Source organism: Callithrix jacchus, chromosome 20 (assembly GCF_049354715.1).
Source record: "Callithrix jacchus isolate 240 chromosome 20, calJac240_pri, whole genome shotgun sequence".
Lineage (NCBI taxonomy): Eukaryota > Metazoa > Chordata > Mammalia > Primates > Cebidae > Callithrix > Callithrix jacchus.
Window position 1 is genome coordinate 42,836,723 of NC_133521.1, and position 15,637 is coordinate 42,852,359.

Sequence of the window (15,637 nt, forward strand, 5' to 3'; positions counted from 1 at the left end):
GTTAGCACTGAGCGCCAACGGCAGGCCGGGTACCCTCATGGTAGTTCTGGGTTGCTCTGGCTTGTCTCCCTTTGCTTGTGCCCCCACCCCGCCCACCTGTGCCCCACCAAGAAACCTCGGTGGCTGGGAAGCTTGGGGACACACCACATAAATGGTTGCTATGAGGGGCCTGTTGAGAAGCTGGCGGCAAGGGACCCCAGATTTATGTGAGTGTTTGTCCCATCAACCCCAGATGCAGGTCAGCTCTGGTGATCATTTATCAAAGGAGTTTTATGAGGCCCCGAAGTTCACGGCAATATCCTCGGATTTGGAGATGGTGACGGCTGGGGTGGGGGACAATGTCTCCCGGAGCGGGAGACTGGGCTCTTCTCTGCTGGGTTCTTTTTCAGGCTTAGGGGAGCAAGGCAAGGTTTTAGAGCCCCTGATTCTGCTCTATGAATCTGTAGCCCGTGGTCTGACACTTAATGGTGTAATGTAAACCGTGATTGTTTAAAAAGGCACTTTGCTGTTTACAAACTGTTTTTGCCCAAGTTATCTCAGACCCCCAAGACAGAAAATGCTCCACCCACTTCCAAGTTCAGAAGACCCTGTATTTAAAAATGCAAGGTGGCCAGGCGCGGTGGCTCAAGCCTGTAATCCCAGCACTCTGGGAGGCTGAGGCAGGTGGATCACTTGAGGTCAGGAGTTTGAGACCGGCCTGGCCAACATGGTAAAACCCCGTCTCTACTAAAAATAGAAAAATTAGCTGGGCACCTGTAATCCCAGCTACTCGGGAGGCTGAGGCAGGAGGACTGCTTGAATCCGGGAGGCGAAGGTGGTGGTGAACTGGGATTGTGCCACTGCACTCCAGCCTGGGTGACAGTGAGACTCTGTCTCAAAAATGAAATGCATAAATAAAATAAAAAGGCAACAAGACCCTAAGACAGGGTTACCAAATGTGCTGCATGTGTTTAATGTTTATATTTCACAAATCAGCACAGTAAATGCATACAAAATGCAACGAAGTTTCATCAGCCCTGAAGCTGGCAGCTTCTCCTGACTCCAGGAATGGTGCCCTTGGGGAAACCCCTGCCTTTTGGAGCCTCAGTTTCCCTCTCTCTAAAATGGATGTGATGCCTCCATGTGCCGCTGTGTCACGTGAGTGCATGGAGGTGAACTGGCTTGTAAGCCCAAGGCCTCCACAAATCCCAGCGATTTTTGTTGTTAACAGTTACATTCTTTCCCTCTGAGAAGGAGGATATATTTTTGCCAGTGGTCTGCCATGTTTGAAGCTCTTCCTGAGGATAGCAGGGAAGGGCTTGCTTCATTCTTAAGCAAAAAGAATTTAAAAAGAAAAAAGAAAAAATTAGGGCAGTCAGATGATATATTTTGTTTTTCTGGTCCCTAGTGAGCCAGAGGCCAACACAGCACACATCACCTCTGAAAAGAGGAGGATAGACCAGCCTAAGAAGGTAAGTGGGTCCTGGGAGGGATGCCAGAGGCACAGGCGCAGTTTAGAAGGAGGAGGAAAAGGGCAAAAGGCCCCAGTGAGAAGGGAAGCCGGGTTGCAGGGCTGAGAAAAGCCAGGGGCACATGGCAGAGTTTAATCTTGATTGATGGCACTCAGGAGGAATAAAAGATGGCGCAGTAGAAGCTGGCTGGGCAGCTGAATGATTCTGGAATTGGAAGGCATAGTGAGAGAGGTTTTGGATAGAGTCTAGCAGCGTCCCTAGTTCAAGCACTGATTGGTCCCCAACCATGTCCACAGCTTTATGAAACTGGGCAGGGCAAGGCAAGCCAGCTCAGGTTCTGCCCCAGTGGGAGAGGCAGGCACAGACAGAGACACAAAACAACGTGCCGGTAAGTTTGGAGGCTGGAAATGAGCTCTCCTGGGTGGGATGAGGGCAGAGTCCTGCGGTTTCTGGGTTAAGACGAACCCACAGGTAGCTGCAGATCTGAGATGTGTCCAGGTACTCCCTGCTGATGGCCTCCTGTCTCCTGCAGAATCCAGGTGGGCATTTTTTACCTGCTCCCAATGCAGAGTCTGTCTGTGAGCGTCTGTCAATGCTTTTCAAGTCCTATGATTGAAGGATGGAGAGCCGGGCTGTGCAGTGTGTGGTCTGGAGGGAGCCTGGCACCCTCTCTCCAGCTGCAGGGTGGGGTGTAGGGCTTAGAGGGAAGCCAAGAGATGGCTCTGCTGGGGATGGTAAGGCTGTAGCGTCAGCAGCTCTTGGCAGGGATGTTTGGATGGCTTAGTCCTGTTTGAGCCTTTTGCCCATTTCTATTAGAAACAGGGACTTCAAGTCTACTTTGGCGTGTGAAGTTCGTGCCAATGCACCCTGGCATTTCTTCTCATCTCCTGGCATAAACTTGGCCTGTTTTGCATCCAGACGGGCACATGTGAGGGCCTGTTTCCTTTGGTGTGAAACTGGGGACACATGTGAGCAGAGGGGAGATCAGACTCTAGGCTTTTCCAGTCCTGGCGTCTTAGGATTGAAAGCACGGTGAATTTCACTAGCTAGCAAAGCAGGGGGTTCAGAGGCACGCAGCCTGGGAGCCAGTCCCAGCTCCACGATGCTGTGTGACCCTGGGCTTGTGACTTCCCTCTCCTGGGCCCTAGTCTCCTCACCCCTAAACTCACGGGTACCACAGAATCTACCCCATGGGCTTCTGGGAAAGATTCGTTGAGTCGGCACCTGCAAAGCAGAGGTCCTGGCATGTGCTTGACACCGAACGTGCGTGCTGGATGTTTGATGTTCACATAGGCTGCGAGTGTTTCTGTCCCTGCTATTCTGCATCCCGACACAAAGTGCTTTACTGGCATTGGCTCAGCTCACTCTCCCTGCACACTGTCGAGTTGGCTCTGCTTTACAGATGGGGAAACTGAGGCTCAGAGAGGTAAAGGAGCAAGCCAAAAGCCACCACAGCTAGTGAATGGCAGAGGTGTGATGTCAATCTGGCGTGTTGCGCTGGGGCAGCGGCCCTGCCCCCATGTCATCCACCCAGAGGAGTGGCCATCATCACCGGCCTTCTCCTCTGATCTGTGTTCACTCTGCTTCCTGGCTCCCAAGACGTGTTCCAGGGGATTTTCCTGAGTCACTGGGTCATTGAAGGGAAGACAAACATGCAGCTGGATGCCTCCCACTCCTACTCCTGGCCCACTTGACATGCACACACGGCAGACACCCAGAAGCACACAGGTTAACTCATGCACACACAAATGCACACACACATGCATACTCACATGCTCGCACGTAGGTTGCACATACATATATAACTATGCACATGTACCCACATGTATACATTCTAACAAATGCAGAATCACGCACACACGCACCCCTGCATACATATGGTGCATACTCAGAACACCTCCTGGAGGATTCCAGGTCAGCCAAGCAAACCCTACGTCTCTCTTTTGGTCTGGCTGACCCCACGGTCCTCTTCCCTCAGACTCTGCGTGTCACCTCATCACAGTGGCCCTCCATAGCACACGGTAGTGCAGACAGGTAGCCAGAGAACCTCTTTAACCACTGGAAAATAGAATGGGCAACACACACACGGTCACTCACCCCATCCCTGTGCTCAAATCCCTATTTATTTAACAACTCCCATTGTGCAGAGCAGAAAACCGAGAGGTCATGTGGTAAGAAGTCTGCCCAAGGCTCACACAGCTGGCAAGGGAAGAAACAGGACTGAGACCCAGGTGTGTGGGACTCAGGCACTGAGCCCGGCCCCAGATCTCCAGTGAGCAAGACAGGATCCTGCCCTCAGGAGGGAGCACCTAGGATTCTGGGGGGTGGGGAAGGGGCAGACAGGAGCAGTGGACAGAAAAAATCAATAAAATCAGGATTCTGGGGGATGGCGAAGTGTGGCACAGCACCTGCTGTAGAGGAGAAGAAAGGGAGGCCTGAGGGTGACACCGGGGCCACGGCCACAAAGATGAGCCCGAAACGAATTTGAAGCAGCCCTGAGGAACCCACATTTAACTCACCAGCGGACCCGATGTCCCAGGCCGGGCAGTGTCTGACCAGCAGCCTCTTGGTCTGTGTGGGACCTAACAGCCTCTCTAACTCGGCAAGGATGCAATTCAACAGGCATTGCCCTTCCAACTTTTCCTAATCAGCCCCCCTCCTCTCTCCAGGTATTAAAAGTGCCAGGCGCCAAGAAGCCCCTGCCCCACCCCCAACATTCCTTCGGGACAGTTTTGCTGACACAGCATTCCTCTGGGCCAGGGTGAAGGCCCAAAGTCCCCCATCTCTGGCAATGACGATTTCCTGTTAACCCTTGGACCCTGAGCCCTGGAATATCCCCCAGGGATTCCGAAGAGCGGCGCGGGCGGCGCTGAGGCCTTCTTGCGTTTATTTATAATGCATGGCTCTCTTCCTTGCCAAGAGGAAGCCCAGTTTTACTTACATTTCAGCGTCCCAGTGGGTGGAGGGGACCACCGGGCACCTTTGTCCCCGGGCTGAGAATGGTGTGAGGAAGCTGTAAACTGCCCAGAAGTCAGAGACTCGTAGAATTTTGAAGCTGGAAAAGATGCCATTTCACAGATGGGAAATGAGAGGTCTGGTGATGCCTGCACTGAACCAGGGCCTGAGCCAGATCATCTGGGAGGACCCAGGATCCTGGCCTTGTCCTGCCATGGACAGTCCCCATCAGCAGACTGGTGACATGGACCAGACATTTGCCTCGCACAGCTACTCACCCCGGTGGTCAAGAGCAGGGCCTGGAGCCGGACGGCCTGGGTCTGAGCCCCGCTTGGCCCCCTTTGGATGCATAACTTCGCAGTCAATGCCACTTCTTTGCTGTCTGTGAAATGAGGCTGATCACCACCCTTAACCTGTAGTTACTGGGAGGAGCAATTGAGTGAAGTGCAGAAGCATTTACAACAGCCTGCCTGTTAGATACAACGGATCTCTACACGTGTACAATAAAGACACGGAAACAGTTAATCCCCTGCTGCCAGGGCCCAGAGAGGTTGGGTCACTGGACTTGGGACACACAGGACTTTTCTACCTCTGCTGGTGGCCCAGTGACCCCTGGCGGCGGTGGGGACGGGGCAGAGCAGGCCCCAGACTGTCTGCTGGATGCTGCATTCACTAGTGGGTCCAGGGAGACTGGGACGACTCCTCTTCGCTCTCTCCATAATTAGAACATGGGGCCCAGAATGGTGTCCCCAACCCAGGCCTGTTAGGGACTGAAAAGGGCTTCTCGCTTGGTTACCCCTTTAGAGGGGGCAGGACCGCCCTGAGCGAACCCCGGCAGGGTGCCTGCATCTGGGTTTGGGCTGCCCTTACCGCGGCCCTGGGGCGGGGGGTTCCTCTGTCTCCAAGGGCGCCCACCGCGTCCTTACCTGGCTCCTCCCGCGTCCTGCTTGACCTTTACTTAAAGACCAGCTCTAGCCGCTGATGGGTTTCGGCGGGTCCCCCAGGAGACCCTTCAGACGGCTTCAGCCTGGCGCGCTGGAGAGAGCCCCTAATTGGGGCAATGAATCATCGCGCGCCGCTCCGGCTGGACACAAAATAGATAGAGGAGCCGGCCGCTATTGTGCGCAGTTTGGGACGCGGGGGGAGGCGGCGGCGGGCGGGAGGGAGGCGGGGAGGAGGAGGGCGGGGGAGGGAGCGCGCGGGGAGGGATTCCCCCGCCCGCCGCGCGCCCGCTCTCCGCCCCTCCCCGCCCCTCCCGCCCGCCGCCGCCCCGCCCCCTCCTCCCCAATTAAATGACCCCACGCCTTGGCAGGCGCCGGAGCTCGCACATGCGGCTGCCGCTCCAGCCGCCTGGGCCCCGCCGCCGCCACCGCCGCCGCCGCCGCCGCGTTCCGGGCGCGCTCGCCGCGGCGCCGCCTCGGCCCGCGCCGCCGCCGGGGGCTCGGCAGGCCCCGGGGGGCGCCGCTGCGAGCGGCCGTGCGTCCGCGCCCGCGCCGGCCGCCCGCCGCCAAACTTTGCGGCGCGCACACATGCTCCAAGTTGGGCGCGGCGGCGGCGGTGCGGGCGGGCGCTGAGGGCGGCCCGGGGCGCGCGGGGACCCGGGCGGGCGGCGCGGCGCGGCCATGAGCGGGCGGCCGGCCCCGGTCTCCCGCAAGCAGCGGCTCATGGCAGCCGTGGGCGAGCGGGCGGCGGGCGGCGCGCCACTCTCCTGCTTCATCTGCGGCGGCGGCATCGGGCGCGGCAAGGAGCTGAAGCTGCAGGTGAAGCAGCCGGCGGCGGGCGCGGGGGCCCCGGCGCAGCCCTTCTTCCCGTTTCTGCAGCAGCAGGAGCCGGCGCCCGGCGCGCGCGAGCTGTCCCCGGCGGACGGCTGCGTGCTGGTGTGCGCCGTGTGCCGCTGCTTCCTGGGCGAGCAGTGGGCCGCCTTCGAGCGCGCCCGCACGCCTGTGGACAAGCGCATGTATTGGCTCAAGCGGCCCCACCAGTGCGACGCGGGCGCGGGCGGCCGCCGCGGCGGCGCCGGGGCCCCCCGCGAGTGGAACGTCGCCTACGCGCTGGGCAGCGCCGCGGGCGACGACGACGACGACGACGGTGGCGGCCCCCGGCTCCGCGGGGCAGCTGAGGGGACGCGAGACTCCGACCTGTCGGAGCTGTCGGACACCGACCCCCTTTCCGAGCCCGACCCGCCCGCGCGCGACGCCGCCAGCCCCCACCAGGACAGGGCGCCGGCGCCGCGGGTCCTCCCGGGGCCAGGGCCTCGCGGGGGGCGCGGCCAGGAGTGGAGATCGGCTCCAGGACACCCTCCGGGACCGGGCGCACAGGCCCCGGTGCAGGGGCGCGTGGAGGAGGAGGGACTCCCTGTGAAGGTCCACGCGGATGGAGAGCCCAAGGCCGGGGTTAGGCGCCGGCGGAAGGCGGTTGGGAGGCACTGGGTTCCCGAGGCCCGGGCCAGCGTTCTGAGGGGCATTCAGGATCCTTGGCAGGGCCTTCCTGTCCAACAGGCCCCTGCAGACGGCATGAAAGGGCCCCCCTCCGGCAGGGCCACCAAGCCTCTGGAGAGCAGGCCTCTGGGGGACACCCTTCGGGGCTTCTGCACGTCCGAGGACAGTGACATCAACATCACCAGCGGGGAAGAGGATCACAAGGAGTCGCCTTTCCAAGGCTCCTGCAACCCCAAAGAGAAGGAGAACAGTGGCCGTGGCCCCCGGGTCCTCCCGGACAGCCGGGCGGCACCACCAGAGGGCCTTTGCTGCTACATCTGCGGGTCCCCGCTGTCCCCGGCCTCGCACCACCAGGTCCACGTGCAGAAGCAGGAGAAGCTGGCGCAGGCCCCGTTCTTCCCCTTCCTGTGGCTGCACAGCCCGCCCCCAGGGGCACAGCCCATCAGCGAGGGCGGCAGCACCCTAGTGTGCGCCAGCTGCTTCTCCTCCCTCACGCAGCAGTGGCAGAGCTTCGAGCTGGCCAACGTGCCGGTCCTGCAGCGACTCTACGTGGTGCCCCTGGACAGCCACGCCCCCGGCATGGCCTCCAAGGGCAGGAGACTCCCCAGGGAAGAGGGCCTGCCCCCTGGGGCCCTGCGAGAGGCCTGCTACCTCTGCGGGGAGGACTGTACCCCGGATGCCCGGGCGGTGCCCTCCAGGATCCTCAACGGCAATGCCAGGAGCGCCATGCATTTCCCTTTCCTCAGCCTCCTGCCCTGCCCGCCCAACGCCCAGGGCCCCAACAAGCGCTGCGAGGTCCGCAGCTGCCCCAAGTGCTTCAGCGTCCTGGAGGACGTCTGGGCCCTGTACCGGGCCTGCCAGAAGGAGGAGCTCATCACCTCCGTGCAGGGCTTCCTGGGCAGATACCACCAGGCCTTCTCCGCCTCTGACCCTACCCTCTCCGAGCTGCCTGCATCAGCCCAGGGCGGCCCCGTGTCCATCTGCTACATCTGTGGGGCTGAACTGGGCCCCGGGAAGGAGTTCCAGCTCAATGTGAACCCCGCCAGCCGCTTGGGCGAGAAGGAGCCCTTCTTCCCCTTCCTCACTGTGTACCCGCCTGCCCCTCGTGCCAGGCCTGTGGACTCCACCGGGCTGGTGGCCACCTGTGTGCTCTGCTACCATGACCTGCTGGCCCAATGGCTGCAGCACGAGGCCCGCAGCACCCATCACGCTGTCAGCGCCTGGTCCCGGCAGTACCACGTGGAGACATTCGTGTGCTTCTTTTGCCAGCAGGAGAAGAAACGGTGTCTGGGGCTGAAGTCTGTGCGGGTGGCCCGGCTGCCCCTGTTCCTATACACCCTTCGAGCAAGCCACAGCCTGCTGGTGGATGACGGACAGCAGCTGATCATCGGCGCTTGCATGGAGTGTGGGACCCTGGTGTGTGCGGGCCAAGGGCTAACCCGCCAGGGACCTGTGAGCTGGAGCTCCCCGGTGGCAGCATCGACGAAGGTAAGCAGCAGTTTTAATCTCCAAAATCCATGCAGAGAAGGGAGAGATGTTTTCTGTTCCTCAGAAAAACTTGGAAGGAGGAGTTTTCACTGGTTCTGGGTGGTGTGTTCTGGGGGAGGTACCTTTCCTGAGTCACTGGGCTGGTACTTGGGTACGTTGGCTTGGCTGACCCTGGAGGCATGGGGCAGCGGTCAGAGCAGTGCCGGTCAGGAGTGGTCTTAGGAAAGAATAAGGCACTGCTGAGAACAGCAGGCAGGGGCCTGAACTTGGGTGTGTGTGCAGTGGGATCTGTCACACAGAGGAAGTTCGGGGCATGTCTGTCATCCGCTTGATAACATTGGTAATTAGTCCAGCCGTGCGGGTCACAGAGAGGTCTGCGCTCACCCGGTTTGTAACACATCAGAGGTGGAAGTTCCTTGCCATTCTAGCTCCTGCGCGGCTTGGCGTTTCCAGAGTTTTCCACCCAAGTGCACACTGTTACTTTGTGACTCTGCTTGCTTTACGGCTGAAGGAAACAGGGTTCCAGACGTGGGGGTGTGGAATTCGAGGGACAGTGGCCTAAACAGACTTCACCCAGCGGGAAGAGAGTCTTTCTTCTCTGCAAGTCAGCTGTGCAGGAGGCAGACGGGAGGCCTGGCGGTCTCCCTGTTTATAAGGCGCCTGCCTTCCCGCTGCCCGCCCTCGAGGAGCCAGACGGGGCTCAGTTAATTTGGGATCTGGCTTTGCAAGGGCCCGAGCAGGAACTGCCCCGGGTGCGTCTGTGAGTGGCGGTCACCATCCTGGCTACTGGGGCGTGGATCCTCATTTCTGCCGAAGGAAGTCAGTGCTGCTTGCTTTAACCAAATGACTGTAGCGGCAGCTGCTGGCCAAGGGTGGGCAGAGGGACTTGTGGATGGGAAAGTTGGCGCTGTCCTGTTCAAAAGGGTCATTCCACCTCTTGAAAGCTTCCTGATCCTGCCTCCCACCTGGGTGTGTGGGGGCACATAGGTGGGATATCGGGGGGACACAGTCACTCACAGTGGCTGCATCTGGCAAGTGGGCTCTGCCACGCTTTGCCCATCCTCCCCCAGTACGCAGCCCCCGCCGTCATGGTCTGCTCAGATCTCTCTTTCTACCGATGACAGCTCTGGACTTTCAGGCTGTCTCTGTGGCTTTGGTGGGCTAGCCTGTCACTTCAGTGGGGCGAGCGCACCGTCCCCGTCACGGATGCTGAAGCTCTCCTCTGCGGTGTGTAGCAGTGCAGCCGAAGGGAAGCAGAAGGGCTGCCGTTCCCGAAAAGGCTGAAACTGGCAGAAGAGTCCAAGTTTAGGAGCAAGACTGACCCCAGTTCATTTGTTCCTTACCATGGGGCTGCGAGGCCTCCTCATCTCATTTGTAGGTGAGTCCGCCGAGACTCGGAGGTCAGACGACACTCAGCCAGCAGGTGTCTGAGGCGGGCTTCGAAATTCTGCCCTTTCTCTTGCTAGTTAAGCACCTGTGAGTTAGTTTCCTGTCCTGCTGGAATGTCAGTTTCCTTGGTTGAGAAATGGAAACGCCCTGGCTGCCTTACAGGGACATGGTGGGAGTTAAATGGACTGGGGGAAATTTAAGTCCCAAAGACGGTCACGTGCTTGGCCTGTAGTGGGACCCTCATGCCCTCCGCCCTGATGCACAGGAGCAAATTCTTGGATGTGGTTGGTTCTGTGTGCAAGATGCCGGCTTGCAGGCTGGGGACCAATTTTACATGTGGCAGCCATGTGTCACAGGGCAGTCAGAACTCTCTGCAAGGCCTCAGACACAGGATTTTGTACAGAACGTTCAAATTCTGATGCATTTTCTCGTGTGGATTTGCTCATATGTCAGGAGTTGATGGGATGCTGCCCGTTGGCCTTGACCGATAAGAACTCCAGGAAGCAAGAAGCCGCAGTTTCCCAGGCAGCTGGGAAGGGGGAGTGGAGAGTAGTCCCATGTGGACGGGTAGGCAGGCTGGTGTCTGCCCAGAAGGGGTCAGCATGGGTTTAACAAGGTTTCATGCGTATGGACGTCTGCTCTGTTCCCTAGTCACCCCTTATGTGGCCGTTGAGGCCTTCTCATCTCGTTTTATAGAGGAGTCCACCAAGACCCTGAACAGTCAGACACACAGCCAGTGGGTGTCTGAGGTGGAGTTCGAACCTGCTTCTGCTCCTAGGCCCTCTTCCACTGACTCCCTGTTGTCAAGCCTCAGAAAGGAGGTAGGATTTGTTGGAATGGGGCAGGCAAGCGGGCCCAGAAGCGGGGTGAGCTGCTCAGCCTCCTTGGGCAGAAGATGCCTGCCAGGGATGAGAGGAAGCAAGGTTGGAGTGAACTCCAGGCCTTGAAATCAGGAATAGGAGGTTGGATTTGAAGCTGAAGGCTCAGGGGAGCAATAACAGTTTCTTGAAAGAAAGTGGAACGGACAGGGAAGAGATCCGCTTAGGGCCCAGCGGTGCCAGCAATCCAGGCGGGTGGTGAGGCCGCCGAGGCAGGTCTGCCCACAGAGTGGGCAGCTCTGCAGGTCTCAGGCTCCCCCGGATGGAGGGAAAGGAGAAGCCTCAGCTCCCAGCTCCCAGGGAGGCACGACTGACAGCCGGGAGAATGCCGGAAATGCAGCCTTCTGGCCTTCCGTCCTCCTCCCCCTCCTTCCCATTCATTCAACAAATATTTATGGAGCGCGGACTCTGAGCCAGGCGTGGTTCCAGATGCTGGGGATCTGGTGGCAAGCTCAGAGCCGCCAGTGTCATGGGGGAGGGGGACACACATGGGGAGTGGAGGGAAGGAGCCACTTCGAGCAGAGCTAAGTACAGAAAAGAAGCAGAACAGATTAAAATTGGGACCCAGTGCCAGGGTGGGCATGGGCTGCGAAGGTGGCGCTTTCAGGAGCTGGGAATGAGCTGGGGCTCTGGGCAGGGGCTGTCAGGGAGAAACCTGCAAGGCCCCTGGGGAAAGTGAGAGGGTAGAGGGGCTGTCCCCAAGCTGGCATCCTAATGCCAGCCCTGAGATCTTGATTCTTATGGGCGCCTTCCTATCTGTTTTGGGGGGGTGGTTTGAGAATTTGGGTGGGATGAGTAGGGCAGTGCTGTGGGGAAGCCACTCAGCGGGGGACGTGGCATGTCCCAGAACCATGATCTGTGCTGCTTCCTGTGACTCCTCCGTTGTCCCTGTGTTGTGTTCATTCATTAGTGAGTCAGCCCTAAAACACTGCAAGAGGAAACATGAAAAAAATAGGGAAGAAAAGAAAAAAGAAAGAAGAGAGAAGGTGTCCCCGGTCCCCTCTGCTGTGGATAGGACTTGCACTTTCCCTCCAGCGGGGCCCCAGGGAGCGACACACTCTGCAGGCACCTGCCTTGTGCCTCCTGCTTCGCTAGGGCTGTGTCCAGGATGGGCAGGGGATGGCTGAAGCCTGCTTTTCTGGCCGGGCACCCCTGCCCGAAGCACTAAACCCTGGAAAGACCCCAGGGTTGCCTTAAGACAGGCCTGGTTTGAATCTACATGCTGCTGGGAGTTGGCCATGTGATCCTGGGTAAGACTCTGGCCCTGCCTCAGCCTCAGTGGCTGCATCTGAGTTCTTCCCTCTGGAAGGTTTGTCGTGGAACCTAGTGAGCCAGCCTGGGTGGGAGCGCCTGGCTTGCAGTGGGGTGCAGATGCGTCGGCGCCCCCCTTTCCCTCCCTAAAGTGCTGCCTCTGCCTGCTGCCTTTCTGCTGGGGTGGTGAACGGTTGTCCCTCCCTTCAGAGCTAGAAATAGGGCTGGCCAGGATGCTGGGGGTGGCATTTAGGGACGTGATGGTGAGGGTGATGCCTTTATGAAGTGCTCTGAGCGTGCTCTCTAGGAGGTGTGCACACCTCACTAGTCTTTACACGCACTGAAGCCTCACCACAGCCCACTTTCAGGAGGTGCCACTGTCCCCTTTGCCTAGATAAGGAAATAAGTCCAGAGAGGTTAAGCAGCTTGTCCAGGGTCACTCAGCTAGTAACCCCAGGAGTAGCATTGCGCCTGAGTCAGCCCTTGAGTCTGCTCCAGCCTCTCCCTGGCCTTGCCTTTTTGTTAGTGGGTTTATTTTGTCTTGTTTTGAGACAGTGTCTCACTCTGTTGCCCAGGCTGGAGTGCAGTGGTGCACTGTCTGCTCACTGCAGCCTCCACTTCCTGGGCTCAGGCGATCCTCCCCCGCCGTCTTCTGGGTTGCTGGAACCATGGGTGTGCTGCATCATCCCTGGCTAATTTTTTGACGTTGTGTAGAGACTTTGTTGCCGTGTCTCGTCTCAGGTGATCCTCACACCTTCGCCTCCCTAAACCCTGTCTTTCTGTCCGTGGGTGTCCAGTTGTGGAGGCGGCCATGCCCTGGAGGTGGGGCAGTGGCTCTGAATTTCCCCTGTGTGCCCACCCCTCCTTGCCCCAGCCGCTAGAACAGCTCAGGGGCAGGAGTTAGCTTTCGTGGGGCAGAGGCCCTGAGATGCCCCCCGTGGCTGCCTCGGCTGCACCCCCGAGTTTTTTCTCACTGAGCAGTGGCGCCCTGTGCCTTTGCCTCCCCAGCGTGGCCCATCTGTTGAGGTCTTAGCCGGCACCTTCCTTCTGTTGCTGGGAGAGCTCCCATCGAGGATGGATCTGCCGCATGATGGATTGGCTTTCCCTGCAAGCCAGTTGGCGGGCAGGCCGCCCTTCCTGCTTCCAGAACTGTGTCCGGAGAGCATTCTGGTTAATGGTGCACGCAGCTGTTTACCTAATCACACTCTAGCCTCTCACTGTGGGAACGCCCCGGCCAGGCCCCCCCCGAGTGTGGCTTCTGAGCCCAGCACAGGTGTTGCTGCTACAGCCACCCTTCTTCTCTGCAGGGACATCTGAGGTCTGCAGAGAGCGTCTGTCGTCACCCGCCCATCAGGGCCACGTGCACATGTGTTTCCCATGCTTCCTGGCTATCTGTGCCCATGCGGTTCCCTGCTCCTCGGGGGAGCCTGGCTGCCCCTCCTCCCCAGGCGCAGGCTCTTACAACACCTGGTCAGGACTGATTGGAAGGGGAGACCTTCTGGAAGGTGCCAAAGGAGGCAGCCTGGCTGGGGCTGGTACCCTCTCCTTGGCAGCAGCGGGAAAGGGGCCAGGCCCTTCTGAAGTCGGAGGAGTGAGCTTTCCAGATGTGCCCCTCCCAAACCCAGAGGCAGCTGGAGAAAACCAGGGCAAGGAGGAAGTGAAGGCAAAAGGTCTTCACAACTCAGCCTCCCCTGGAAGCGGGAGGGGCCGGGTGCAGCTGGAGGGGGTGGGGTGCGGCTGGAGGGGGCGGGGTCTGCAATCTCAGGATCTCACCCTTGTGAGATTAACTGCTGTGAGCGTCTTTGGAAGATGTGTCCCTTCTGGGCACATTCTCTTGCCTGGGAAGACCCTGCATCCAGAATTCAGAGCCCTCTTTCCCCTCAGGTCCCTATTCTAGTGGGCACACGGAAGAAGGGTGACGTGTCTGTCCTTGGAGAATAGCATTGCAGGACCTGCCCGCTGTCTTCACATAGCCCCAGGTAGGACACTTGGGGTCAGTTGTGGAAGGAGCCCTCCTCACTGGGCGACCTCCACTCAGCTTCCCTATCTGTCAGAACGGCAGGACGGTTCTTCAGAGGTCATAGGCGATTTGCATTGTATATACATGGGGTCTCGCTCCTCTGTCTCATGCTGTGTTAAGAAGGGTTCTGAGGCTGTGTCTGGATTCTGGGAAATGTCTTGTGATCTATTGCTGGCAGTCGGCTGTGCAGCTGGTAACAGGAGCATGACTTCGTCTTGGGGTCTGGTTTTAAATTTAGTATATGATGCTAGGGCCCCAGAATGTGTTGGGGTTCTGTCCCTTGGAGGATAACATGTGAGGGTCAGGAAGAATCACTTTCAGACAACGCTGTACCCCAGCAGTGCTGGGCCAGGGACGAAGTGCAGTCCTGCCTCCTGTCCGTGTGCGAGCCCTACCCTTATCCATGGCTGCCCCGGAGAAACACACGAATACTCCACCCAATGACCGAACAATGCTGCCTACCCTGGGCCGGGCACTCTGGGAGCACCTGGCGCTTCGGGCACCTCCTATGAATCAGGCATCCCCTGACCTCAAAGTGCTGGGGGACGATGAGAAGTCGAGGGGCTGGTGAAGAGGTCCAGCCATGGCTGTGCAGGGCATCGAGTGCTGTGCTGAGGTCAGGATGCGGTCTGCTGAGAAACTGTGGCAGGGTGAGAAACAGGCGTGTGCAGGGAAGGCTTCCTGGAGGAGGTGACATTTAAGCTGAGTCCCGAAGACTGAAAAAGATTCAGCCAAGTCCAAGTAGGGGCCACGTGCTCCTGGCAGAGGAGCAGGTATTGAGGCCTGGGGCTTGGGGGTTGATTGGCTGGAGCGCAGTTGTTCATTCCGCATGGAGTGGGAAGAGGGGACGGGCCCAAGGGAAGGGTAGGCCCAGTGTTCCTGTTTGTGTTGGGGATCCCAGGCTTGAATCAACGCCAATCAATCTGAATTTTAAAACAGCAGCCACAGGGCCCTGCCCCTGCCTGTTAACTCAGAATCTCTGAGGGGTGGTCCTGGGCCCTGGTATTTTAAAGCTTCTAGAAGGTTCAAGTGCAAGGATGAGAACTGCCGATGGAGGGCATTGTGGGCACAGCTGGGGAGTCTGGGATTTATTCTTGAAGGCTGCGGAAACAGATGCTTTTGCAAGTTCCAGCCTATCTTTACCCAGAGCCCAGTGTGCCCAGCCTGTCTTTACTGAGCGCCCAGTGTGCCCAGCTTGTCTTTACCGAGTGCCCAGTGTGCCTAGCTTGCCTTTACTGAGCGCCCAGTGTACCCAGCCTCCCTTTACCAAGCACCCAGTGTACCCAGCCTGTCTTTACCGAGTGCCCAGTGTGCCCAGCCTGTCTTTACCAGGCGCCCAGTGTGCCCAGCCTGCCTTTACCCAGCGTCCAGCGTGCCCAGCCTGCCTTTACCCAGCGTCCAGCGTGCCCAGCCTGCCTTTACCGAGCACCCAGCGTGCCCAGCCTGCTTTTACCGAGCGCCCAGCATGCCCAGCCTGTCTTTACCGAGCGCCCAGCGTGCCCAGCCTGCCTTTACCGAGCGCCCAGCGTGCCCAGACTGCCTTTACTGAGCGCCCAGTGTGCCCCAGGCACTGCTCTAGACACCAGGACCCAGCAGTGAGCAACCAGGCAGGGTTTTGGGGGTGGTGATGGTGGCCAGCAGAGTGGCTAGAGAGAGGGGTGGTGGGCGCCTGCCACCTGCAAAGTGAGGAGGGTCCTGTCGGGGGGGTCTTGAGGTGGGACTGAGGGAGAGTGAGGAGGGAGATGTGGGGGACAGGGAGGAATGAGG

The 15,637-nt window shown here is 59.0% G+C and overlaps 1 protein-coding gene and 1 long non-coding RNA gene across 9 annotated transcripts in view; one reads left to right on the forward strand and one right to left on the reverse strand.

Annotated features, from left to right (window-relative positions):
* Positions 1-924: 924 nt before the first annotated feature.
* LOC103789540 (uncharacterized) lies at positions 925-5,498 on the reverse strand. 3 transcript variants are annotated; one of them, XR_013530242.1, is made up of 5 exons: positions 5,333-5,498; positions 4,685-4,828; positions 4,393-4,506; positions 3,340-3,509; positions 925-3,078 (listed from the first exon to the last, which is right to left on the reverse strand). It is a non-coding gene; the product is annotated as an uncharacterized LOC103789540 (long non-coding RNA). The 3 variants fall into 3 exon arrangements; XR_013530243.1 differs by having other exon boundaries at positions 925-3,509; positions 4,685-4,788; XR_004737325.3 differs by having other exon boundaries at positions 925-3,509; positions 4,685-5,498.
* Positions 5,499-5,723: 225 nt separating this feature from the next.
* GSE1 (Gse1 coiled-coil protein) overlaps positions 5,724-15,637 on the forward strand; it is a 511,815-nt gene continuing 501,901 nt past the window's right edge. For all 6 annotated transcript variants that reach the window (XM_035282459.3, XM_035282462.3, XM_035282460.3 and 3 more), the window contains exon 1: positions 5,724-8,332. In XM_035282459.3, the coding sequence (XP_035138350.3) occupies positions 6,029-8,332 (2,304 nt within the window). In that variant the 5' untranslated portion in view covers positions 5,724-6,028. The remainder of the gene's footprint in view (positions 8,333-15,637) is intronic.